The sequence below is a fragment of the Ranitomeya variabilis genome, chromosome 6, assembly GCF_051348905.1.
Source record: "Ranitomeya variabilis isolate aRanVar5 chromosome 6, aRanVar5.hap1, whole genome shotgun sequence".
Classification (NCBI taxonomy): Eukaryota; Metazoa; Chordata; class Amphibia; order Anura; family Dendrobatidae; genus Ranitomeya; species Ranitomeya variabilis.
This window is the reverse complement of record NC_135237.1, coordinates 443,987,735-444,015,214: the sequence shown is the minus strand read 5'-3', so window position 1 is coordinate 444,015,214 and position 27,480 is coordinate 443,987,735. Positions and strand designations below refer to the sequence as shown.

General features: G+C 44.4%; 1 protein-coding gene across 7 annotated transcripts in view; it reads left to right on the top strand.

Annotated features, from left to right (window-relative positions):
* LOC143782698 (ethanolaminephosphotransferase 1-like) overlaps positions 1-27,480 on the top strand; it is a 106,561-nt gene that overhangs the window by 64,291 nt on the left and 14,790 nt on the right. For 4 of the 7 annotated variants that reach the window (XM_077270457.1, XM_077270456.1, XM_077270455.1 and 1 more), the window contains exons 2-5: positions 6,509-6,577; positions 7,509-7,617; positions 14,724-14,798; positions 15,542-15,810. In XM_077270457.1, the coding sequence (XP_077126572.1) occupies positions 6,509-6,577; positions 7,509-7,617; positions 14,724-14,798; positions 15,542-15,810 (522 nt within the window). Of the gene's footprint in view, positions 1-413; positions 661-5,528; positions 5,895-6,508; positions 6,578-7,508; positions 7,618-14,723; positions 14,799-15,541; positions 15,811-27,480 lie in introns of all 7 variants that reach the window. The other 3 variants (XM_077270459.1, XM_077270462.1, XM_077270461.1) reach the window with 3 other exon arrangements.

The window sequence follows — 27,480 nt, the reverse complement described above, 5'->3', positions numbered from 1 at the left end:
GTGAAATTATCTCTAAAAGGGATAAAGTTAAAGATGGCACATTTCCTTTGTATTTTAGGTTAACAAAATATGTATATATTGTAGTTTTTTACATTTCAAAACTTACAAAAAGGATAATGGGCCAATGCAAAAGTTTGTTTAGTAACTAGTAGCTCCCCCTTTTGCATGTATCACAGCTTGTAAATGCCTTTTTTTAGCCAGCCAGGAGTCTTTCAATTCTTGTTTGAAAGATTTTCCTGCATTCTTCCAGTTCTTTGAGATTCCTGGGTCATCTTGCATGCACTGCTGTGATGGCCATTGTAAAACCTTCAGTTGGCACCTTTTGAGGTAGTCTATTGTGGATTTTAACATGTGTTTAGGATGATTATCCATTTGTAGAAGCCATCCTCTTTTCAACTTCATCTTTTTTACAGATGGTGTTATGTTTCCATCAAGAATTTGTTGAAATTTCATTGAATCCATTCTTCCCTCTGCCTGTGAAATGTTCCCAGTGCCATTGGCTGCAACGCAATCCCAAAGCATGATTGATCCAACCCTATGCTTAATGTTCTTTCCTGAAATTCTGTGCCCTTTTTTCTGCACACATACCTTTGATCGAAGAGGCCAAATAGTCTATTTTAACCTCATCGGTCCACAGGACTTGTTTTCAAAATGCATGAGGTATGTTTAGATTGTGCTTTTTCATACTTCTGATGCTGAATTTTATGGGGAGGACGCAGGATAGATTTTCTTCTGACGACTCTTCCATGAAGGCCATATTTGTGCAAGTGTCTCTAAAGAATAGAACAATGTACCACAACTCCTTAGCCCTCCTTAGCCACACTCCAAGCTAGGTTGCTAGGAATCACAACTTCCCACTTATTTTCTCTGTCTGCAAAAACACTGCTACATTACGCCACCTTTAAGATGGAGTCTTTCCCACTAATGCAAAATCTACAAAAAATCACAGAGAAAAAAGCAGAGGTGATTACCTGCTGAAGCCTCCAATAGTGCAGGGCGCATCGGACCCGTTTAATGATGGCAATAACACAGGTGCAAGAAATACCGATGAAACAACCACTTTCAATCCAGTATTGGCTGTTTGGCATTAGTGCACAAAAAAATAAGCGATAATAGTCTGTATGTGGCATCGGTCACACAGACAATGCAGAGCATCTGGTTTACAGCCTATTACTAATGCACATACAGGCGGACCGCCCAGTGCTACAAAATGCATGCTGTGTGAACAGTAGCCTACAGTTTACAGAGCCATCTTGGTCCGACTGCGCCCTGCAAGATAAAGTGCAAAAAACCCACATATCAATGTATGTAAGGTATTAGTTTATATTGGGGCCTCAATACGTAAGGCGGCAACCCACGTCAAGGGTCCCTACATTTTGCCGGTCCTAACGCTAAACATTGAGTAAAAGCTCACAGATGTACAAAGAGGACTTAAAAATCCTCCAGAAAATTGAAAAAAATCACAGAGAAAAAAGCAGAGATGATTACCTGCTGAAGCCTCCAAACAAATGCACCAGCACCGCATCGGACCAAGATGGCTCTGTAAACTGTAGGCCTCTATTCACACAGCATGCATTTTGTAGCACTGGGCGGCCCGCCCGCCGGTCTATGCACATATCAATGTGTTTTCACGGACTGTGTGTCCATGTGCAAAACACGCTAACATGTCCGTTTTTGAGCGACAGCACGGATCACACGGACCCATACAAGTCATTGGGTCCATGTAAACACGTACTGCACACGGATGGCGTCCATGTGCTGTCTGTGTGCCTTCTGTGTGCGTTTTTAAAGTCATAGGGTTAAAATTGAAGCAAATTGTTTAAATACACAGACATGGACACACGGACAGCAAACGGACAGCACACGGATGTCACTCGGATGGTACACAGGGACACACGGATAGCACGAATATGCCACACAGATGTGACAAATGGACACACAGACACACGGACACGGATATCTTCGGTACCGTTTTTTCCAGTACCGGAAATATCAGGACGTGTGAAACCGGCCTTAGTCAGTGTTGTCAGTGTTGTGTTAAAAAAACAGACAGAGCATAATGATTAAATACCCTGCAGTTAATAAATAGCAAAGTTATGAAAATAATATACGTTACTTGGTTAATGTGTTTTTTAGTTTCAACGATTTTTATTGCAAATAGCAGTAAAATAACAGAATATGAATAGCATATCGTACATATAGTACATATAGTACATATCGTACATATAGTACAAGAATCCCCTCGCAGAGGGAAATATACAATGCAGAATGGGAGAAATATAATATCCTTGACTTAGCGAACCAAGCTGTACAAAACAGAAGTACATCAGTATAAATTCAGCTGCTTTAAAAATAGCAAGGGACACCAAGGGGGGAAAGGAAAGAGAAAATGGGAGGGGGAGGTTAAAAAAAAAAAAATCTTGGTAACAGCATTTAGGATTAGATCGATGGGGTCCAAAAAACTTAAAAATCTAGAGTTTCAACTATCGATCAAAAACAACTTTATTATATTTTAAATGGACATTGATATAATTCTGGGAAGATCGTTATCGGTCTGTGCTTGGATCCAAGGGGGTTAACTTGTTTTTTTATTAAAAAAATGCAAAAGCTATCCCACCACTTCACAGTGACCATAATTGGGACAGAACCTTAATATTAAAAACCTTACCATTTGTTAAGTGACATGCATGTAGATAAGGACGGAGACGGACCGGGCCCAACTAGTGTACAGTGAAAGCAGTAACATTATTACAGTTTCATGATAGTTGTTACCGATGGGTAACTGCTTTGCAAATAATGCAAACACATTGTTTTGGTTAAATGAGCGAGCAAGATCTCGCGAAAATACAGAGATCTCATGTTTTGTGGGATCCCGCTGTCCATACTAAGCTGGCATTATGGAGTGTTCTTGACATTTTTCTAATAAGAAGTCATATTTAATTAAATCATCTGTCTCTGATTGCCCACTGTTTTTTTTTTTAATAAAAAGGGCTGCTACTGACAGATGATAGGTAAACTTTAATCAAAGTATTGTTAATAACTTTTTTTATAGTCCAAAGCTAATAAATACCTATTAGATTAAACTTTTCACTACAATCCTGGATAAAATCCTTGAAGGACATAGTTTTGATACATCACGGTCATTGCAATCCTACAATAGTATAAAATCAAAAAGGTGGCGCAGAGTCTAGGTGCTAGTATGGATTTCCTGCAGCGCTACCACACAAACCTCCACTAACGGTTTGTAGAAAGTCCAGATAAACGTAATAGTATACCACGTGTATACAGGTACGCGCAAAGAATAGCACAATCCTACAATAGTGCCTGTTATGCTATGCATCATTGTATTGCATAGAGACCGAATCTGGTTTATATATAGGTGTTTCTCACAGCATTAGAATATCATCAAAAAGTAAATTTATTTAATTTCGTCAATACAAAAAGTGAAACTCATATATTATATAGAGTAATTACAACAGTGATCTATTTCAAGTGCTTATTTCAGTTAATCTTGATGATTATGGCTTATAGCCAATGAAAACCCACAAGTCATTATCTCCGTAAATTAGAATACTTTATATCATCAGCTTGAAAAATTATTTTAAAATCCGAAATGTTGGCCTACTGAAATGTACAGTGGGGGCGGAAAGTATTCAGATCCTTTTAAATTTGTCACTCTTTGTTTCATTGCAGCCATTTGGTAAATTCTAAAAAGTTCATTTTTTTCACACTAATGTACACTCTGCAGCCCATCTTGACTGAAAAACAGAAATGTAGAATTTTTTGCAAATTTATTAAAAAATAAAAACTGAAATATCACATGGCTATAAGTATTTAGACCCTTTGCTCAGACACTCATATTTAAGTCACATGCTGTCCATTTCCTTGTGATCCTCCTTGATATGGTTCTACTCCTTCATTGGAATCCAGCTGTGTTTAATTAAACTGATAGGACACACCTGTCTTTATGAGACCTCACAGCTCAGAGTGCATGTCCGACCAAATAAGAATCATGAGGTCAAAGGAACTGGCCAAGGAGCTCAGAGACAGAATTGTGGCAAGGCACAGATTTGGCCAAGGTTACAACAGAATTTCTGCAGTGCTCAAGGTTCCTAAGAGCACAGTGGCCTACATAATTCTGAAATGGAAGAAGTTTGGGACCACCAGAAGTCTTCCTAGACGTGGCCGTCCAGCCAAACTGAGCAATCGTGGAAGAGCCTTGGTGAGAAAGGTAAATAAGAACCCCAAGGTCACTGTGACTGAGCTGCAGAGATGCAGTAGGGAGATGGGAGAAAGTTCTACAAAGTCAACTATCACTGCAGCCCTCCACCAGTTAGACCTATATGGCAGAGTGGCCCGATGGAAGCCTCTCCTTAGTGTAAGACATATGAAAGCCTGCACAGAGTTTGCTAAAAAAAAAAAAAACACAAGAAGGACTCCCAGACTATGAGAAACAAGATTCTCTGGTTTGATGAGATGAAGATAGACTTTTTTGGTGATAATTCAAAGCAGTATGTGTGGAGAAATCCAGGCAGTGTGCATCATCTGCCCAATACAACCCCAACAGTGAAACATGGTAGTGGCAGCATCATGCTATGGGGGTGTTTTTCATCTGCAGGGACAGGACGACTCGTTTTCAATGAAGGAAACATGAATGCGGCCAAGTACAGAGATATCCTGGATGAAAACCTCTTCCAGAGTGCTCTGGACCTCAGACGTAGCCGAAGGTTCACCTTCCAACAAGAAAATGACCCTAAACACACAGCTAAAATAAAGGAGTGGCTTCAGAACAACTTGGTGACCATTCTTGGCTGGCCCAGCCAGAGCCCTGACCTAAACCCAATTGAGCATCTCTGGAGAGATCTGAAAATGGCTGTCCACCAACGTTCACCATACAACCTGACGGAACTGGAGAGGATCTGCAAGGAAGAATGGAAGAGCATCCCCAAACACAGGTGTTAAAACTTGTTGCATCATTCCCAAGAAGACTCATGGCTGTACTAGCTCAAAAGGGTGCTTCTACTCAATACTGAGCAAAGGGTCTGAATACTTATGACCATGTGATATTTCAGTTTTTCTTTTTTAATAAATATGCAAAAATGTCTACATTTCTGTTGTTTTTTTTTTAAATCAAGATGGGGTGCAGAGCATACATTAATGAGAAAAATTAACTTTTTTGAATTTAACAAATGGCTGCAATGAAACAAAGAGTGAAAAATGTAAAGGGGGGTCTGAATACTTTCCGTACCCACTGTATGTTCAGTAAACGCACTCAATACTTGGTCGAGGCTCCTTTTGCATCAATTTCTGCATCAATGTGGTGTGGCATGGAGGTGATAAGCCTGTTGCATTGCTGAGGTGTTTTGGAAGCTCTGGTTGCTTTGATAGCAGCCTTCAGCTCATCTGCATTGTTGGGTCTGGTGTCTCTCATCTTCCTCTTGAGAATACCCCATAGATTATCTACAGGGTGAAGGTCAGGCGAGTTTGCTGGCCAATCAAGCATAGTGATACTGTTGTTTTTAAACCAGGTATTGGTACTTTTGGCAGTGTGGACAAGTGCCAAGCCCTGTTGGAGAATGAAATTTCCATCTCCAAAAAGCTTGTCGGCAGAGGGAAGCATGAAGTGCTCTGAAATTTCCTTGTAGACGGCTGCGCTGACTTTGGTCTTGATAAAACACAGTGGACCTACACCAGCAGATGACATGGCTCCCCAAACCATCACTGATTGTGGAAACTTCACACTAGACCTCAAGCAGCTTGGATTGTGTGCCTCTCCACTCTTACTCCAGATTCTGGGACCTTGATTTCCAAATGAAATGCAAAATTTACTTTCATCTGAAAACAACACCTTGGACCACTGAGCAACAGTCCAGTACTTTTTCTCCTTGATCCAGGTAAGATGCTTCTGGCGTTGTCTATTGGTCATGATTGGCTCGACACAAGGAATGTGACACTTGTAGCCCATGTCCTGGATACGTCTGTGTGTGGTGGCTCTTGAAGCAATGACTCCAGCAGCAGTCCACTCCTTGTGAATCTCCCCAAAATTTTTGAATGGCCTTTTCTTAACAATCCTTTCAAGGCTACTGTTATCACGGTTGCTTTTGCACCTTTTTCTACCACACTTTTTCCTTCCATTTAACTTTCCATTAATATGCTTGGATACAGCACTCTGTGATCAGCCAGCTTCTTTAGCAATGACCTTTTGTGACTTACCCTCCTTGTGGAGCGTGTCAATGACTGCCTTCTGGACATCTGTCAAGTCAGCAGTCTTCCCCATGATTGTGGAGCCTACTGAAACAGACTAAGGGAGCTTTTTAAACATTTAGGAAGCCTGAAATAAATTAACTTTTTGATGATATTCTAATTTTGTGAGAAGCACCTTTGTTTATATATTCTTCTCTATGTAACGTCACCTTTACAATTACATAGAATATAAAAAAGCTCTAATGTTCTTATTATTTCATGACATATGGAATCTGATAGTTGTTTGTTTGTTTGTTTTTTTCAGTATAGTGCAGTGGATACAAATCCTTTATCTGTATATGTCATGCAACATGTATGGAACAAAGTTGTACAGGTAAGATTCATTTACGTTGTTCTTTGCCTCTGCATTTCATTATGTATCTTTAGTCTCTAGACTTTTGCTATTAACTTACGGTAGATTTGTTTGGTTGGTTGTTACTTCTAATGTGATCTGATCTCCACTCTTAAATAGCTTTGTGCAGAAATTGTTGCAAATGTGTGGAAATTTTATAATTAATATCCTGACAAAATAAGCACTTCAATACATCAACATACGGTACATGGGAATTCTGTGCTTATTACGCCCAGTGTCCAAAATAGTTTTATGCTAAACCTCCTCACTGGAACTAAAAGGTGACTATACACTATTCATATATATTCTTCATGCTGGTGTCATCTTGGAAGCAGGAGGAAAACCAATCTGAGTGTAAGAGTCAGCCAGTGTAAAATTAAGGATACCGGAGTATTTGTACAAAAGGAATATTTTGTAGCTTTTTAGTACCAGGTTGGAGTGTGGCTTTAAAGGGAACCTGTTTCCAGGTTTTTCCCATATTACTTACTGCCAGCATATGTACGCCCTTATATACAGCATTCTAGTATGCTGTATATAAGTCCTGCATATTATTCTCTCCTACTCCGCAGTCCAGTCCGATTGACGTCACTGGTCTTGATCCAGCACATGCGAATTATAGTACTTGGCTCTGCCCTTCAGAGAGAGGTATGCCTGTGCAGGAACGTGATGCAGGACGCGACTACCACATGAAGGAAGAAGGGGGACAGCGATCGCAAGAAGAAAGGAGGTGGATCAAGACTAACGACGTCCAACCTGTAGGACCAATTTATCCTGTAGACAAATTTGACAGAAAGCTGTATGTCATCTGCTGTCACAAGACTTACCAGATTCGCATTTCATGTACTGTACTGTATATGAAACTGTTGTTCTTGTACAATAGTGTCTACATTAAAATTCTAATTTTTTTTGTCAGGTAGTGCCACTTTGGATTGCTCCAAATCTGTTAACTTTCTCTGGATTTTTGATCATTGTAATAAATTATTTTTTATTGTCCTGTTATGATTGGGACTATTCAGCATCAGGTAAGGTTAACGACATTTAAACGTTACAGCAATTTTTCAGCATGTTGCTTTTTTAGTGCACTACATTTTATACTTTCATCACATAAATGTGCTGAATCACAGAATATACAGTGGGGAAAATAAGTATTTGATACACTGACGATTTTGCAAGTTTTCCCACCTAAAAAGAAGGAAGAGGGCTAATTTTTATCGTAGGTACACTTCAACTGTGAGAGACAGAATATAAAAAATCCATAAAATCCCATTTTATGATTTTTACATAATTAATTAGCATTTTATTGCCTGAAATAAGTACTTCATACAATAGAAAAACAGAACTTAATATTTGGTACAGAAACCTTTGCTTATGGAGCGCCCCCACACCGCCGCAGGGCCGAGGGGTACCCGGAGCCGGGCCTCTGGGTCTCAGTCCTGGGGTTGTCACGGTGGCTAGACCCGGTCCGTGGCCCTGTCTGTCAGTGGGGGACGTCCGGTGAAATAAGAGGTGTTGTAACGGTGCAGTTGTGGGGTGCAGGTCACGATAAATAACGAGGACACCAGGTTGCAGTCTCTTTACCTCTTTACTGAAGATCTCTGAGTCCTCAATCCAGAATACGGCTTACCAGGCTGCGCAAGTCCGGCCGGTCCAATGGCACTTCCAGAGTTCTCTTCACAGGAGGAAATCTGTGCCTTCCCCCTAGCGCTATGTGTTGTAGTCCTTCCCTGCTGTGCTTACGGAAAGTACCCCACAACTGTTGTGTCTGTTTCTGATGTTCCCTCACAACTCGATTAGATGATGTTCTGCTAATCCTCCGTCCCTCCCTGAGGTTCGGGTAGGAATGGCACCCGTTTGACGGGTAGGCCTGGAGTTCTTCCGGGACCCTAGAGACGCCCCTCTCCCACAATTGCCTCCCAAGACTTCATAGGTGATTTGAGTTAGACAGCCCGCCTGAGACTGACTGTCCTGCCGCTGTTTGGAGTATTGCTTGAAGCTGAATGTTATTCTACTCCCTCGGCGTTCCGGCCACCGGTAGTGCGCCTCAGTAGGATGTTGCTTCGGTCTTACAGCACGACTCCTACTGGTATTTCTCCTTTTGCGTGATCCCGTTTCTCACTCAGCACAATCTATCTCTCTTCTAATCCTTTCTTGGGCACCGCCGCTACCCGGAGCAGGCACGGTCCCGTTACGTTCGTTCTCGTTGCCAAGCCTCTGTCAGGATCCCACCCCTGACAGAGACCCTACTGTATCTTCCCCTACAACACCCTCTGCCACAAGGTGTTGCCTGGTTCCAACCCAGTCAGCTTCTGATCTAACTTCCTGCCTGACCCCCAGTTTACCCACTATGGTGGGGAGTGGCCTAATGAATAGCACCCTTAGCTCCCCCCGGAGGCCCGGCTGTGAAATGTATTGGTGTCTGTGATACCTGATCAGATGAACTCCTTCAGTGCCATCGGACGCACCATAGCTCCCCATAGTGGCGGAGCCACAGTACTGCAACGACCAGGACTCTGGGGCGCTGCACTCCCCCCTGGTTAAACACAGTACTCCGGGACTGGGAAGAAAACAACAATACAAGTTTAGTAAAAAGACATACATTTTTGTTTGAGTGCAAAAATAATAAGTATACTTGAACAGGCTTCCCTTTATGGGAGGTAAGGACACTTGAACGTTACAAACATGGTTAAATAACATAGCAACATGCTATAAATAACTCTTCTTACCCAACCGGGTATTCTACTAAGTGCAAAAATTGCTGAACAATACTTTAACGTTGCCTTTAAGGACATACACTCTGTATCCACTAAAGACCTTCCTATAATCACATTATAAGGTAATTTAACTTTTTCATTCTCCTTCTTTGAATCTGCAGGACCGCCTGTCCTATCGGCGCCAGACCTACTGCCTCTCCTTTCTGTTACAGGACCGCCCCGTTCAGCCAGGGCCTACTGCCTTTTCAACTTCTATACACAGTACAGATCATAACATTACTTTCAGTTTTAGAAGCACTGAGCCATCTACGTATAGCTCCTAGGAGGACTCACTACCTAACCCCTACGGGTTCACTTTCTGTCCTATGTAACACATTATTAACTCTTTCTTTACAATAACCAACTTACTATGGAGGACTCAGGGTTTACCTTCTATCCCCTTATAGCATCAATCTTCATTACTACTTTCTTGCTGAAAACATCATCTGCATTTCTTTTCATTTAACCAATCAAATACATATAACTTTTACATGTAAGGACCATCATCACTCTTGTTCATCAAAACATTATTGCTATCCATCAGTCTTAAAGCAATACGGTTCTGCAAATGTAAAACATGGAGGTCCCCTTTAAGAAGGGACCAAGTCTTTAGGAGATAGCATTTGTTCTCTAGCTACCAGTCCATACTCAGCAAAGGCTCCAGTGTGGTATCTTCACAAAGAGTCTCTTTCTAAGTAAAACCAGTAGGAAGCGCCTTTAATAAGGTGCGAACTATTTACAAGGAAAAGTTTGTATCATGCACTGTTCATGATTACGGCAGTTCTTATAACATTGTGGAACAAAAAAAAACAAAAATGAAAGTGAAAGCAAAAATAAAAAGCAATAGGGATCCCGGGTAAACAAAGGGATCCCTTTAAGAGTTAACCCAGGACGGGTTTTAGCAGCAAAATAGCAAGGAAATAAACAGTTAACTATTTACAGTTTCAGGTTTCCGAGGCTTAGTTGAACGGCTTCCAAGGCTGCACCTGGCACTTAACCCCTCTTGGCCCGGGAAGGGTGAAGTCCAGGGTTGCACCTAGTGCTGGACACACGCCGTTAATCCGTCTCTCATGTACAGTTAAATCATGCGCAGCGATGGAGGTCTGCGCAGCTTGAGTATGGGCATTTGCTGCAGCAGAGGTAGCGGCTGCTGCAAGATCAGTCACTGGAACGGAGTCAGCAGCTGTGGCACTAGCAGTCGCTGGAGTGGTGTCGGTCGTCAGGGCAGGGTCGTCCTTCATACCTGCTTCAGATGCGGTCCCTCCGGTGCCGGTCTGCTCCGTCTCCACTGCGGCCTGTAGCGCTGGTTGCAGGGCCTTGTGCTGCGACGCTGTCATCTCTGCTTGCAGTACCTCGCTTTCCGGCAGGGCCTTGCTTTCTGGCTTCGGAGCGCTGGAACTTCTTTCTTGCTCCGGACCAGACGAGGCTGCCGACAGACGTCTGGCGAGGCTCCCGATGATGGTCTTCCTCCACCCGGCCTCAGTGCTCAGCTGCATCCGCCGGGGTTGGTGGATCAGCTTGTCCGCTCCGGTCTGCAGGAGGTCAGCGTTTACTGTGGAGGTCTGGCTGCGGTGCCTCTCCGGGTAGCTGGGGGAGTCCTCGGCTCCGACCCCACGCTCCGGCTCCGGGCGGCTGGCCATGGCGTCCTCCATGTTGCTCGCTTCTTCTTCCTGGTCCTTTTCCCGCTCTCTCCTTCGTGGGCGGTTTCGTTTTCTCTGTCTCTGCCCACCATTGAGGATCAGGAGGCGGATCTCGGCTGCTGACCGACACGTCCTCAAGGGGCCGAGATATTTAGACTGGGCGGCCATTGTCTTTCGCGCTCTTCAGCTTGTTCACGCCCACTTCCACGCCCTTCTTCTTCTCCTGCGCTCTCCTTAGCGCTGTAATGGCGGCGGTTTTGGTGCGAACTTTTGGCGGCAAGTGACAATCCACAGTCTTTGCAATAAAGTACAGTCCAAGCACAGTAAATCACAGTTCCAAGGCACACATGACCTGATTCTTCAGGCTTAAGTAGATCCTGTTCGTGACGCCAAGTTTGGAGCGCCCCCACACCGCCGCAGGGCCGAGGGGTACCCGGAGCCGGGCCTCTGGGTCTCAGTCCTGGGGTTGTCACGGTGGCTAGACCCGGTCCGTGGCCCTGTCTGTCAGTGGGGGACGTCCGGTGAAATAAGAGGTGTTGTAACGGTGCAGTTGTGGGGTGCAGGTCGCGATAAATAACGAGGACACCAGGTTGCAGTCTCTTTACCTCTTTACTGAAGATCTCTGAGTCCTCAATCCAGAATACGGCTCACCAGGCTGCGCAAGTCCGGCCGGTCCAATGGCACTTCCAGAGTTCTCTTCACAGGAGGAAATCTGTGCCTTCCCCCTAGCGCTATGTGTTGTAGTCCTTCCCTGCTGTGCTTACGGAAAGTACCCCACAACTGTTGTGTCTGTTTCTGATGTTCCCTCACAACTCGATTAGATGATGTTCTGCTAATCCTCCGTCCCTCCCTGAGGTTCGGGTAGGAACGGCACCCGTTTGACGGGTAGGCCTGGAGTTCTTCCGGGACCCTAGAGACGCCCCTCTCCCACAATTGCCTCCCAAGACTTCATAGGTGATTTGAGTTAGACAGCCCGCCTGAGACTGACTGTCCTGCCGCTGTTTGGAGTATTGCTTGAAGCTGAATGTTATTCTACTCCCTCGGCGTTCCGGCCACCGGTAGTGCGCCTCAGTAGGATGTTGCTTCGGTCTTACAGCACGACTCCTACTGGTATTTCTCCTTTTGCGTGATCCCGTTTCTCACTCAGCACAATCTATCTCTCTTCTAATCCTTTCTTGGGCACCGCCGCTACCCGGAGCAGGCACGGTCCCGTTACGTTCGTTCTCGTTGCCAAGCCTCTGTCAGGATCCCACCCCTGACAGAGACCCTACTGTATCTTCCCCTACAACACCCTCTGCCACAAGGTGTTGCCTGGTTCCAACCCAGTCAGCTTCTGATCTAACTTCCTGCCTGACCCCCAGTTTACCCACTATGGTGGGGAGTGGCCTAATGAATAGCACCCTTAGCTCCCCCCGGAGGCCCGGCTGTGAAATGTATTGGTGTCTGTGATACCTGATCAGATGAACTCCTTCAGTGCCATCGGACGCACCATAGCTCCCCATAGTGGCGGAGCCACAGTACTGCAACGACCAGGACTCTGGGGCGCTGCACTTACAATTACAGAGGTCAGACGTTTCCTGTAATTCTTGACCAAGTTTGCATAAAGTGCAGCAGAGATTTTGACCCACTCCTCCATAGAGATCTTCTCCAGATATTTCAGGTTTCTAGACTGTTGGTGGGCAACATTGAGTTTTAGCTCCTTCAAAAGATTTTCGACTAGGTTCAGGTCTGGAGACTGGCTATGCCACTCCATGATCTTGAAATGCTTCTTACGGAGACACTCGTTAGTTGCCCTGGCTGTGTGTTTCAGGTCATTGTCATGCTGGAAGACCCAGCCATGACCCATCTTCAATGCTCTGAGGGAAGGAGGTTATTGGGCAAAATCTTTGATACATGACCCCATCCATACTCCCTTCAATACGGTGCTGCGTCCCTAACAACCTGCTCTATAAAACTGTCCAACTAGTTAACCCCTTCAGTGAACACCATAAAAATAAATAAAAAAATAAAAAAACGAAGTAAAAAACAATGCTTTATCATCATACCGCCGAACAAGAAGTACAATAAAATGCAATCAAAAATCCATCTTGTCCCGCAAAAACAAGCTGCCATACAGGGATCTGTTGCACTTGCACTTTATTATGGGTAAGCTTCATTGACTATGATTCAATTGTGCACATGTATTTTGATGGCATATTGTTATGATTAATGTAACAACATTATGGGACTCGTATAATTGGTGAGTCACTTTTTAGGCACTTTATTGTTGTTTCTTGGCTATGGTGCTCATATATGTGGTGAATTGGGCTATTAGGCATACTGAATTATATTCCCCTTTCTTTGATTGGCCCTTAATGCTGGTCTGTATACCATAATTGAAGCCCTCTCTGTACCCAAATATTTTCCTTAAAGAGAGCGATACTGTATATTCTTTATGTTCATCTCGATTTTATTATCTTTGATTTTTGTAATTAATATGTTTGTGATTAATAAAGTGATTTTTTTTATTATCTGTATGAAGTCAGCACTGCAATTGTTTAGTTCTTTAGTATCGTTGAGAAGGAGTTTCTTCCATAGTTATCCTAAATTGTAATATTGATAAAGTACTATGGTCTTTTCACAATTAAGTTGCTTCCAAACTATCTAATTACTAATGTTCCTGTGAACTTTATAATATTTTTTTTTATTGTAGCGCTCGAGTGATGCCATTAAGGTAAAGTCCCTGACCCCCCTGGTATTGTATTACCAGCTGCCGTCTACAGTTGTTACCAGTATGCCTCCTGTCCCATGCTGTCATCTTGCGGTAATGGTCACAAGCTCTCGATAAATCTATGAATCTATGAGAGCCTCATTCTGTCCTCGTTCTTGCTCTCATAGTCTTAGATTGAGTTGTGACTTCCGGCGCACCCAGCAAACACTGGAGAGATCTGACAGGTTATAAATTGCAGAAGGTCTCCTGGAGCAGCGCTGATAACAGATGAAGACGGCCTCTGGTATGTATAATACTAGGGGCAGGGAACTTAGATTAAAGGGAACCTGTCAGTAATTTTGGTCGATATAAGATACGGCCACCACCTTTCAGGGCTGATATACATCATTCTATAATACTGTAGATAAGCCCCCTATCCTACCTGAAAGATAAGCCTGCTTGCTTCACAGGCTCCCCAGCATCGCGCTCCTGCGCAGGCGTACTTATCTGCCCTGTTGAGGGCAGAGCAAAGTACTGCAGTGCGCAGGTGCCGGGAAAGGTCAGAGAGGCCCGGTGCCTGCACACTGCAGTACTTTCCTCTGCCCTCAACAGGTCAGATAAGTACGCCTGTGCAAGAGCGTGACGCCAGGAGCCTGTGAAGCAAGCAGGAGGACGGCATCACAAGAAGATGGGAGGCGCCGGACCCAGACCTGCAATACCTATCGGACCGGACTGCCCCCCGGGTGAGTATAATAAAACTTATTAAACTTATCTTTCAGGTCGGATTGGAGGCTTATCTTCAGCATTATGGAATGCTGTAGATAAGCTCTTAAAAGCAGTGTTGGCATCTTATATCGGCCAAAACAGCTGACAGGTTCCCTTTAATGACACCACTCCAGTGTTACAATAAAGAAAATTGCTGTAGTGGTGCTTCAAATGCTTCCATAGAGTTTTCGTAGTATATTTACTCCTCCAGACTGATGAACACTGGTCCGTACTTTTGTCCTTTGTCTTTTGTGCTAATTTTAAACCTTTTTTTATTATTTTAGGCATTGGTAATCAGCATATTCCTAACTGGATTTGGATCTCTGCTGCTTTAGGAAACTTTTTGGCTTATGCATTAGGTATGATCATTGATCTAATCACAATCATTTGTGTTGGGAATCCTATCCTGCAGACTTACAAACAGTACAAGATGATAATAGAAACAGCTATTATATTGTCATCATTGAATGACGTGCAATTAATTAAGCAGTTTACTAAAGGAGAACCCATCAGTTACTTTTTTTCTAAATGATAAGGTCTACCTAACAAGTATAGTAGATGGGTGGCGGGACGGGTACTCGTCTGTGTAAACAACCACATTTTTGCCATAATAAAATGTCAGTCAGGTAAATAATAATAATTTTTATTTCTATAGTGCCAAAATATTCTGCAGCACTTTACGTTTCAGAGCCTACATGTAAAAACAAATTCAGACATTACAGAGTAATAGCCATGTTTCATGCTTTTTACCACTAGTGTTATCTACTGTATAATGATTCTGATGTTTCAAAAATAGGCTACATCCACACCTAAATGTCCTTTTACACATATTTTTTGGTGATAATCATTAACATACCATTTTTTTCTGCTATATTGGGTGACTAGCATGCCAAGTTTCAGAGTTATTCTCCGTTAGAAGTAATTCCTTTTTATGGTTGCAGTCCAGGCCCTTAGCGTGAAGATGTGGTCCAACCATATGCCTTTGCGTGTATAAAATTCCTATGCATGTAAGGCCTAAAGGTTGAATTTACGTATTTAAAACTGTATTATTTGTGTTCATGTCTTGTGGACCTTTCAGAGTTTACCTGTTTGTTTTTTGCAGATTCAATTGATGGGAAACATGCCAGGAGGACTCAGTCCAGCAGCCCTTTGGGAGAGTTATTTGACCATGGACTTGACAGCTGGACGGCGTCTATCTTTCCACTGTCTTTGTTCTCAATTTTTGGATGTGTTTCAGGAGAAGCTGGATTAGCACCAATGAGGATGTACTTAGTGACTAGTGTCGTACTTTTCACCTTTATGCTCTCACACTGGGAAAAATACAACACTGGGATTCTCTTTCTTCCATGGGCATATGATATCAGCCAGTTGGTGAGCTGCTACTTTTGTCTTTTTTTTCTACTTTATTTCTAGGCTTTACATGAAAGTGTGGTCAATAGAAAATATGTAAAAGGTACATTAAAAAATATTCCCATGGGAAGCATATTTATTTCAATAGTGAGTGGGGTATAAAAATTTGGAGACAGTTATTGTTATTTATTTTAAAGCACCGTTAACGTCTATAAAATTGTACATACAAAGAGTTTTAATGATTGGTGAGTAACGGACTGGTATAAAAAGATAGAAGGACCAATCTACAAGGACTTCTAATCTACAAGGTAAAAATAAAGTTTCTAATTGTAGCTGCTGTGAGACAGTGACCCCTGTTACAGCTAGGGGGCGCTGTTTGTTCTCCCCAGGATGCGCACAGAGGCGTAATGAGGCCATGAGGGGGCGTTACAGGCGCAGGTGTGGCTGTTATTACAATTGATAAAAGCCCTGTAGTATAGAGAGGTTTTAGATTTGAGTCTGAGGAGTCTCAGGTGTGTCAGTGCCCGAGTGAAGCCTGCCAATCCACAGCATACACAGTGGTGCTGCTGTCCATGATGACTGGTCACGGATGTTTTCAGATCTTGTGCCCGGAGGTGAACCGGAGGTAGACTGTCCTGTGCCCGAAGGAAGGACCAGCGTGTTTCACAGCTGCAGACAGGAGGATGCCAAGGTCTGTGTACAGCTGTGAGTAGAGACTGTGCAGGACACCCATGGAACTAGTCAGAGGAGGACTAGCATGTGTAGCGACTGCAATACAAAGGATGCTGTAATGAACCGGTGTGAACTGAACTCTGAAGATAACGCATTAAAGAGACGTTTATGTTTGAACTTTGTGGGTCACTACCTCTTCACTGCTACCGGTGCCTTACATATGGTGGAGAATGCGGGCAGTGTGAATTAAGGCATACCCCAGAGAGTACTGCAGATCATCGTGCAAGTCTGCTGGAGAAATGGAGGAACTTTTGGAGCAGGTTGTGCTCAATCAGCAAAGGATTCAGCAAGAGGTTCTGCGCAGCAGGAGATGCAGTTGCAGCAGCAACAGCAGCAGAAGGCGCTGCAGTGGAAGCTAGCAGAGCTTCATGATGGTAAAAAGAAGACCCCTAAAATGAGGGGTGATCAGCAGAGTCCTGAAGAGACCCCAAAGGTAAGGGGCAATCATTGGGTGTACCAGTGGTCCTATGTAGAGTCTCGATTCTCCAGGTCTCAGGCAAATGACTTATTGCAGTTGGTGGAGGAGTGGCTCCAGGCTGAGTTTTTTTCTCCATACGAGATGATGGAGAGAATCGTGGCTGACCAGATGGTGAGGGCTCTGCCGGCTGCCATGCAGCGTTGGGTCGGGCTGAGGGACCTAGGCACCTTGGAACTGCTGATAGAATTGATTGAGCGGTATAAACCCACTCAGGACGTTGCACCAGAGCTGTTGTGAATCCGCTTTTGGGCTCCCCTGGTGGTTGCTGGTGGTACTGATGACTGTGTGTGCTTTGCGGTCTCAGTTCACCTGCTCCCATCAGTGTTTGGGAGTTTCCTATTTAGCCTTGCTCTCCAGTCATTTCCTTGCCGGTCATCATTGTAACCAGAGCCTTCGGTTGCATGTTCCTGCTACTAGTCTGCTGATCAGCTAAGTGGACTTTTGTCCTTTTGTTTTTGTATCTTTGTCCAGTTTGCAGTTTTGTAATTCTCTGTAGCTGGAAGCTCTTGTGGGCTGAAATTGCCACTCCTGTGTCATGAGTTGACACAGGAGTCTTAAAGTAATTTCAGGATGGTTTTTTGAAAGGGTTTTCAGTTGACCATGAAGTCCTCTTTTGTATCCTTCTGCTATCTAGTAAGTGGACCTCTCTTTGCTAAATCTACCTTCATACTGTGTATGTAGTTTCCTCTGAACTCACCGTTATTATATGTGGGGGGCTTCTATCATCTTTGGGGTATTTCACTAGAGGTAAGCCAGGTCTGTTTCTTCCTCTACCAGGAGTAGTTAGTCCTCTGGCTGGCGCGTGGCATCTAGGGATAATCATAGGTATGCTCCCTGGCTGCTATTAGTTGTGTGGTAGATTTAGCTCACGGTCAGCTCGAGATTCCATCACCCAGAGCTCGTCCGTTATTTTTGTGTTTTGACGTTCCCCTGCCATTGGGAACCATGACAGTATGACCGGCCATGTGTTAAAGTTATTGGCAGAAGAAAGGAGAGAAAAAGAAGTCTGCAGATTTTTTTTTTTTCTCCCCTATGCTTGCTCCATAGTTGGATCAGTTGTATTTCAGCTCTAATTACAGCCTTTGCCTTTCTCTCCTTCTAATCCTTGAATGGCTCTGATCTCACCTGTTTAAAGATGGATCCTCAGAGTTTGGCTGCAGGTTTAAATAATCTTGCTACTAAGGTTCAAAATTTACAAGATTTTGTTATACATACTCCTATGTCTGAACCTAAAATTCCTACACCAGAGGTGTTTTCCGGAGATAGATCTCGGTTTCTGAATTTCAAATATAATTGTAAATTATTCCTTTCTCTCAGACCTCACTCCTCTGGAGATCCTGTCCAGCAGGTTAAGATTGTAATTTCTTTGCTGCGAGGTGACCCTCAAAATTGGGCATTTTCATTGACACCAGGGGATCCTGCGTTGCTCAATGTGGATGCGTTTTTTCTGGCTTTAGGGTTGCTTTATGAGGAACCTAATTTGGAGATTCAGGCTGAAAAAGCTTTGATAGCCCTATCTCAAGGGCAAGATGAAGCTGAGATATACTGCCAAAAATTTCGTAGATGGTCTGTGCTTACTCAGTGGAATGAGTGCGCCCTAGCGGCAAATTTCAGAGAGGGCCTCTCTGATGCCGTTAAAGATGTTATGGTCGGGTTCCCTGCGCCTTCAGGTCTGAATGAGTCCATGACAATGGCTATTCAGATTGATCGGATTGTTTGCGGGAGCGCAAGTCTGTGCACCATTTGGCGGTATCTTCTGAAAAGATGCCAGAGAATATGCAATGTGACAGAACTCTGTCCAGAAGCGAGCGGCAGAATTATAGGCGTAAAAATGGGTTATGCTTCTATTGTGGTGATTCTGCTCATGTTATATCAGCATGCTCTAAACGCACAAAGAAGGTTGACAAGTCTATTTCAATTGGCACTTTACAGTCTAAATTTATTCTGTCTGTAACCTTGATTTGTTCATTATCAGTTATTACCGTGGATGCCTATGTGGACTCTGGCGCCGCCCTGAGTCTTATGGATTGGTCCTTTGCCAGGCGCTGTGGGTTTGATTTAGAGCCTCTGGAAGTCCCTATACCTCTGAAGGGTATTGATTCTACACCTTTGGCTATGAATAAACCACAGTTCTGGACACAAGTGACTATGCGTATGACTCCAGACAATCAGGAGGTGATTCGCTTCCTTGTGTTGTACAATTTACATGATGATTTAGTGCTTGGATTACCATGGTTACAATCTCATAACCCAGTCCTTGACTGGAAAACAATGTCTGTGATAAGCTGGGGATGTCGGGGGGCTCATGGGGATGTACCTTTGGTTTCCATTTCGTCATCTACTCCCTCTGAGATTCCGGCATTTTTGTCTGATTATCGTGATGTTTTTGAGGAGCCTAAAATTGGTTCACTCCCTCCCCACAGAGATTGTGATTGCGCCATAGATCTGATTCCTGGCAGTAAATTTCCAAAGGGTCGTTTGTTTAATTTATCTGTACCTGAACATACTGCTATGCGAGAGTATATCAAGGAGTCCCTGGAAAAGGGACATATTCGTCCTTCTTCATCTCCTTTAGGAGCCGGTTTTTTCTTTGTGTCTAAAAAAGATGGCTCTCTGAGGCCTTGTATTGATTATCGACTCCTGAATAAAATTACAGTCAAATATCAGTATCCGTTGCCCTTGCTGACTGATTTGTTTGCTCGCATAAGGGGGGCTAAGTGGTTCTCTAAGATTGATCTTCGTGGGGCGTATAATTTGGTGCGAATTAAGCAGGGGGATGAGTGGAAAACCGCATTTAATACGCCTGAGGGCCATTTTGAGTATTTAGTAATGCCTTTCGGCCTTTCTAATGCACCTTCAGTCTTTCAGTCCTTTATGCATGATATTTTTCGTGAATATTTGGATAAATTTATGATTGTGTATTTGGATGATATTTTGATTTTTTTCTGATGACTGGGAGTCTCATGTTCAACAGGTCAGGAGGGTTTTTCAGGTTTTGCGGGCTAGTTCTTTGTGTGTAAAGGGTTCAAAGTGTGTTTTTGGGGTTCAAAAGATTTCTTTTTTGGGGTACATTTTTTCCCCTTCTTCTATTGAGATGGACCCTGTCAAAGTTCGGGCTATTTGTGACTGGACGCAGCCTACTTCTCTTAAGAGTCTTCAGAAATTCTTGGGCTTTGCTAATTTTTATCGTCGATTTATAACTGGGTTTTGTGGCGTTGCTAAGCCTTTGACTGATTTGACTAAAAAGGGTGCTGATGTTGCCGATTGGTCCCCTGCTGCTGTGGAGGCCTTTCGGGAGCTTAAGCGCCGCTTTTCGTCTGCCCCTGTGTTGCGCCAGCCTGATGTTTCTCTTCCCTTTCAGGTTGAGGTCGATGCTTCCGAGATCGGAGCAGGGGCGGTTTTGTCGCAGAAAAGTTCCGACTGCTCAGTGATGAGACCTTGTGCGTTCTTTTCTCGAAAATTTTCGGCCGCCGAGCGGAATTATGATGTTGGTAATCGGGAGCTTTTGGCCATGAAGTGGGCGTTTGAGGAGTGGCGTCATTGGCTTGAGGGTGCCAGACATCAGGTGGTGGTTTTGACTGATCACAAGAATCTGATTTATCTAGAGTCGGCCAGGCGCCTGAATCCTAGACAGGCACGCTGGTCGTTGTTTTTCTCTCGATTTAATTTTGTGGTCTCATACCTACCGGGTTCTAAAAATGTGAAGGCAGATGCTCTTTCTAGGAGTTTTGAGCCTGACTCTCCTGGGGATTCTGAACCTGCTGGTATCCTTAAGGATGGGGTGGTTTTGTCTGCTGTCTCCCCAGACCTGCGACGTGCTTTGCAAGAATTTCAGGCGGATAGACCTGATCGTTGTCCGCCTGGTAGACTGTTTGTTCCTGATGATTGGACCAGTAGAGTCATCTCGGAAGTTCATTCTTCTACGCTGGCAGGTCATCCTGGAATTTTTGGTACCAGAGATTTGGTGGCTAGGTCCTTCTGGTGGCCTTCCCTGTCTCGAGATGTGCGTGTTTTTGTGCAGTCTTGTGATGTTTGTGCTCGGGCCAAGCCTTGTTGTTCTAGGGCTAGTGGGTTATTGTTGCCCTTGCCTATCCCGAAGAGGCCTTGGACGCACATCTCTATGGACTTTATTTCTGATCTCCCTGTTTCTCAGAAAATGTCTGTCATCTGGGTGGTGTGTGACCGTTTTTCTAAAATGGTTCATTTGGTACCTTTGCCTAAGTTGCCTTCCTCATTTGAATTGGTCCCTCTATTTTTTCAAAATGTGGTTCGCTTGCATGGTATTCCGGAAAACATCGTTTCTGACAGGGGAACCCAGTTCGTGTCTAGGTTTTGGCGGGCATTCTGTGCCAGGTTGGGCATTGATTTGTCTTTTTCGTCTGCATTCCATCCTCAGACTAATGGCCAGACGGAGCGAACTAATCAAACTTTGGAGACTTATTTGAGGTGTTTTGTGTCTGCGGATCAGGATGACTGGGTTGCCTTTTTGCCGTTGGCAGAATTTGCTCTTAATAATCGGGCTAGTTCTGCCACTTTGGTTTCCCCTTTCTTTTGCAATTCAGGGTTTCACCCTCGTTTTTCATCTGGTCAGGTGGAATCTTCGGATTGTCCGGGAGTGGATGCTGTGGTGGATCGGTTGCATCAGATTTGGGGACAAGTGGTGGACAATTTGAAGTTGTCCCAGGAGAGGACTCAGCAGTTTGCTAACCGCCGTCGTCGTGTTGGTCCTCGCCTTCGTGTTGGGGACTTGGTGTGGTTGTCTTCCCGTTTTGTCCCTATGAGGGTTTCTTCTCCTAAGTTTAAGCCTCGGTTCATCGGTCCTTATAGGATTTTGGAGATTCTTAACCCTGTGTCCTTCCGTTTGGACCTCCCGGCATCTTTCGCTATCCATAATGTATTCCATCGGTCGTTGTTGCGGAGGTATGAGGTACCGGTGGTTCCTTCTACTGAACCTCCTGCTCCTGTGCTGGTTGAGGGTGAATTGGAGTACGTTGTAGAGAAGATCCTGGACTCCCGTATTTCCAGACGGAGACTTCAATATCTGGTTAAATGGAAGGGCTATGGTCAAGAAGATAATTCTTGGGTAACTGCCTCTGATGTTCATGCCTCGGATTTGGTTCGTGCCTTTCATAGGGCTCATCCAGATCGCCCTGGTGGTTCTCGTGAGGGTTCGGTGCCCCCTCCTTAAGGGGGGGGGTACTGTTGTGAATCCGCTTTTGGGCTCCCCTGGTGGTTGCTGGTGGTACTGATGACTGTGTGTGCTTTGCGGTCTCAGTTCACCTGCTCCCATCAGTGTTTGGGAGTTTCCTATTTAGCCTTGCTCTCCAGTCATTTCCTTGCCGGTCATCATTGTAACCAGAGCCTTCGGTTGCATGTTCCTGCTACTAGTCTGCTGATCAGCTAAGTGGACTTTTGTCCTTTTGTTTTTGTATCTTTGTCCAGTTTGCAGTTTTGTAATTCTCTGTAGCTGGAAGCTCTTGTGGGCTGAAATTGCCACTCCTGTGTCATGAGTTGACACAGGAGTCTTAAAGTAATTTCAGGATGTTTTTTTTAAAGGGTTTTCAGTTGACCGTGAAGTCCTCTTTTGTATCCTTCTGCTATCTAGTAAGTGGACCTCTCTTTGCTAAATCTACCTTCATACTGTGTATGTAGTTTCCTCTGAACTCACCGTTATTATATGTGGGGGGCTTCTATCATCTTTGGGGTATTTCACTAGAGGTAAGCCAGGTCTGTTTCTTCCTCTACCAGGAGTAGTTAGTCCTCCGGCTGGTGCGTGGCATCTAGGGATAATCATAGGTATGCTCCCTGGCTGCTATTAGTTGTGTGGTAGATTTAGCTCACGGTCAGCTCGAGATTCCATCACCCAGAGCTCGTCCGTTATTTTTGTGTTTTGACGTTCCCCTGCCATTGGGAACCATGACACAGAGCCCAGGCATGGGGCTAGTAACTGTTCGGTGATATCTAAGCCCATGGACTCCGGGAACACTTGCCATGAGTCTATGTGTGCCCAGCCAGACTGTATCACTGCTACGGGCACAGCCGGCAGCGAACCACGATTGTGTCAGGTACTTGTGAATGGGTGCGGAACAGAGGCTCTCCTGGACACGGGGAGTAAAGTGACTCTGGTCCATAGGTCCCTTGTTGCTGGGGACAACCCCAAAGGACCAAAAGTGGAGGTGATGGGTATCCACTAGGAAATCCGTGAGAACCCGACCACGGAGGTTAATTTTTCCACACCATGTGGGGACATTAAACATGTGGTGGGAGTGGCAAAAACCCTTCCATATGGGACTGTATTGGGAAGAGACTTGCCCCTGTGTTGGTCCCTGTGGGAGACCAGGGTCAAACCTCTCATGGAAAATGTTGTGCCGGGTGTAGAACCTGAAGATGGTGAGATACCTGCCATAGGGGTCGCTAACCTAGGGACAGAGTGTAATTCCGATAGACTCCCCTTAGAGGTAACGGCAGGAGAAATTAAAAATGTTGTTTCGGGCATAAAACCCGAAAATGCTAAGGTGTCTGCCACAGGGGTCACCAATTTAGGGATAGAGTGTAACCCCGATAGGCTCCCCCTAGAGGTTGTGGCAGTAGAGGTCTTGGGGACCCCCATTGAACCCCGAGCTAGAGGTGTTCCCTGGTAAGGTCGGGACAACTCAGATCCAGGGGCCCACACAGAGACGCAGGAATAAAAAACGCAGGTATGAGAAGAGCCAGGAGTGTATGGTCACGGAGGCGACTGGGGACGTGTGCACACGGAACCCTCTGGCACCTGTCAAGGATGTGGCGGGGGTCAGGCTGAATTAGATAGAGTGCTTGCTAGACAGCAGTGTCGGGAGGCTCAGGTTCAAGTGCGACGTAATACAGACATATACTCGGAGTTGCCGGCGCGGTCTGCGGCGTTTCAGCATGACATAGTCACCGGGGCATGGGTAAGGGTACGGAGTAAACAGTACCAAGGGCCCGAAGTCCGGTATTTAGGTGACAGGATGTGCTGCGGGTTAGTGAACCCAAAATAAACAAGGTCGAGACCACCCAAAACTGTCCCAAACTTATGGTAAAACATGAAAGTGAGCATGTCTTCAGTAACAAACACCGGGGTGGTGGGTGGTTCCGTAAGGAAGTATGGAGGAGAAACACAAAGGGGAGGGATGCATGCGCAGATCGATGGTTCCGGTCCCTACTTTCGTTTCTTAATGTAGTGTTGAACAGGGATGTCATAGGGGCATGCAGATGCCCTGACTCGTGCCCATGTGGGGTGACAAGTGTTCAACCCCACAGGTTTGAACAGGGGAGGGGGATATGTGAGATAGTGACCCGTGTTACAGCTAGGGGGCGCTGTTTGTTCTCCCCAGGATGCGCACAGAGGCGTAGTGAGGCCATGAGGGGGGCTTACAGTCTCAGGTGTGACTGTGATTACAATTGTTAAAAGCCCTGTAGTATAGAGAGGTTTTAGATTTGAGTCTGAGGAGTCTAAGGTGTATCAGAGCCAGAGTGAAGCCTGACAACCCACAGCATCCACAGTGATGCTGCTGTCCATGATGACTGGTCACGGATGTGGACAGGTCTTCTGCCCGAAGGTGAACTGGAGGTAGACTGTCCTGTGCCCGAAGGAAGGACCAACATGTGTCACAGCTGCAGACAGGAGGATGTCAAGGTCTGTGTACAGCTGTGAGTAGAGACTGTGATACAGCGGTGCAGGACACCCATGGAACTAGTCAGAGGAGGACTAGCATGTGTAGTGACTGCAATATAAAGGATGCTGTAATGAACCGGTGTGAACTGAACACTGAAGTTATGTACATTTAAATTATATGCTTGGAACCTTTTCTGTGTGAAGATAACGCATTAAAGAGACTTTTATGTTTGAACTTTGTGGGTCACTGCCTCTTCACTGCTACCGGTACCTTACAATGCTGAATTTATTGTTTTGAGCTTATTGTACGCTACTTGTTTCTCTCGGAGTCTGGCAGTGCCAGAGGTGTGTGTCTCTCTTGCGCATTCCTTATGCTAATAATCATGTTCATGGTGCCATCAGCTAATTATAAATACAGTGTTTCTCTGAAAATAAGATAAGCTCTTATATTTTTTGCTCCGAAAGCTGGGTTAGGGCTTATTTTCAGGGTATGTCTTCTTTTTTTCCATGAACAACAACCCACATTTATTCTTGAACAAACAAAAAAAATGTATTCAAATACAATCATATCATCACAAACACACTGCACATACTGATGTACACACACTGCACATACTGATGTACACACATTACACATACACTTGTATATATACACACTGCACATGCACATATAAATATAAACACAATACATATGCCATATACCAGCTTGTCTCCTCTTCAGCTTCTTTAAACTCCTGCAGTTAAAGGACCTTTGGTAACATCATGTTCACATGACAGTGATGTCACGAAAGGTCCTTAAGAAGTCTTAACTTCAGAATACAAAATCTGGAAGCTGGTGTTCCCTAAGAGAGTGAGGGCCCTCAGACATTACCCAGGTAAGGTTCCCCCCTTTTCCAACTAATGCTGACCCTGCATACCAGCTTGTCTCCTCTTTAGTTGCTCTAGAATTCTGCTAATGGAAGGACTGTTGTGACATCATGGTCACATGATGGTGGTGTCACCAAAGGTTCTTAACCCCTTTCTGACATCGGGCGTAATAATACGCCGATGTCGGACTCCGTCACTTTGATGTGGGCTCCAGCGCTGGGCCCATATATTTCCTGGCACATGTCAGCTATTTTGAACAGCTGACATGTGCCTCTAACAGCCACTGGTGGAATCACGATCCACCTGCGGCTGTTAACTCGTTAAATGTTGCTGTCAATCTCTGACAGTGGCATTTACAACGCACTTCCGGCAAACACATCGGAAATCGCACCCATTGGTGACCCTGTCACTTGATCGTGAGTCACTGATGGGTTGGCATGACAACCAGAGGTGTCCAGCAGACCTCTATTTTGTCACTGCCGGATTGCTATGAGCGCCGCCCGGTGGTCAGCGCTCATAGCAAGTGAGCAATGCTGATACATACAAACGATCTGATCATTACCTATATGTATCAGAGCCGATCAGATTATGGCAGCTTCTAGCCTCCCATGGAAACTATTGAAACATGCCAAAAGTAAAAAAATAAATAAATTTAAAAAAAAAATATTAAAGTTCAAATCACCCCCATTTCACCCCATTTAAAATAAAACAATAAAAACAAAAATCAAACATACACATATTTGGTATTGCTGCATTCAGAATCGCCTGATCTATCAATATAAATAAAGAATTAACCTGATCGCTAATGGGCGTAATGAGACAAAAAGTAAAAACGCCAGAATTACGTTTTTGGTCGCAACATTGCATTAAAATGCAATAACAGGCGATCAAAAGATTGTATCTGCACCAAAATGGTATAATTAAAAATGTTAGCTCGGCACACAAAAAATAATCTCTCACCCAACCTGAGATCACAAAAAATACAGACGCTATAGGTATCAGAAAACGGCACATTTTTTTTTTTTAACAAACTTTCAATTTTTTTTCACCACTTAAATAAAAAAGAACCTATACGTGTTTAGTGTCTATGAACTCATAGTGACCTGGAGAATCATAATGAAAGGTTAGTTTTAGCATTTAGTGAACATGGTAAAAAAAAAACTCCCCAAAAAACTGTGGTTTTGCACTTTTTTTGCAATTTCACCGCACTTAGAATTTTTTTCCCGTTTTCCAGTGCAGAATATGTTAAAACCAATGGTGTTGTTCAAAAGTACAATTTGTGCCACAAAAACAAGCCCTAATATGGCCATTTTCACCAAAAAATAAAAAAGTTATGGCTCTGGGAAGAAGGGGTACAAAAAATTAAAATGCAAAAACAAAAATACCTCTAGTCGTTAAGGGGTTAAGCAGTTTTAACCTTGGAATAAAAATGCTGAAGGCCCTAAGAGAGTGGGGGCGGTGGGCAAATGACCAGTCCTCCCTCTCCCCTCCAAACACCAGTACTGACTGCAACTAGACTAAATGTAGCTATGGCTTATTTCTGGCATATACTGTATTTAACCCCTTTCTGACCTCGGACGGGATAGTACATCCAAGGTCAGATCCCCTGCTTTGATGCGGGCTCCGGCGGTGAGCCCGCATCAAAGCCGGGACATGTCAGCTGTTTTGAACAGCTGACATGTGCCCGCAATAGCGGCTGGTGGAATCGCATTTCACCCGCCACTATTAACTAGTTAAATGCCGCTATCAAACGCTGATCCAGCCGAAAATGTCGCATTGCTGACCCCCGTCACGTGATCGGGGGTCAGCGATGCGTCGGCATGACAACCAAAGGTCTCCTTGAGACCTCTATGTTTGTTGATGCCGGATTGCTATGAGGTCACCCTGTGGTCGGTGCTCATAGCAATTCAACAATTCTACTACATAGGAGCGATCTGAGCTTCGCTCCTATGTAGCAGAGGCGATCGAGTTGTGCCAGCTT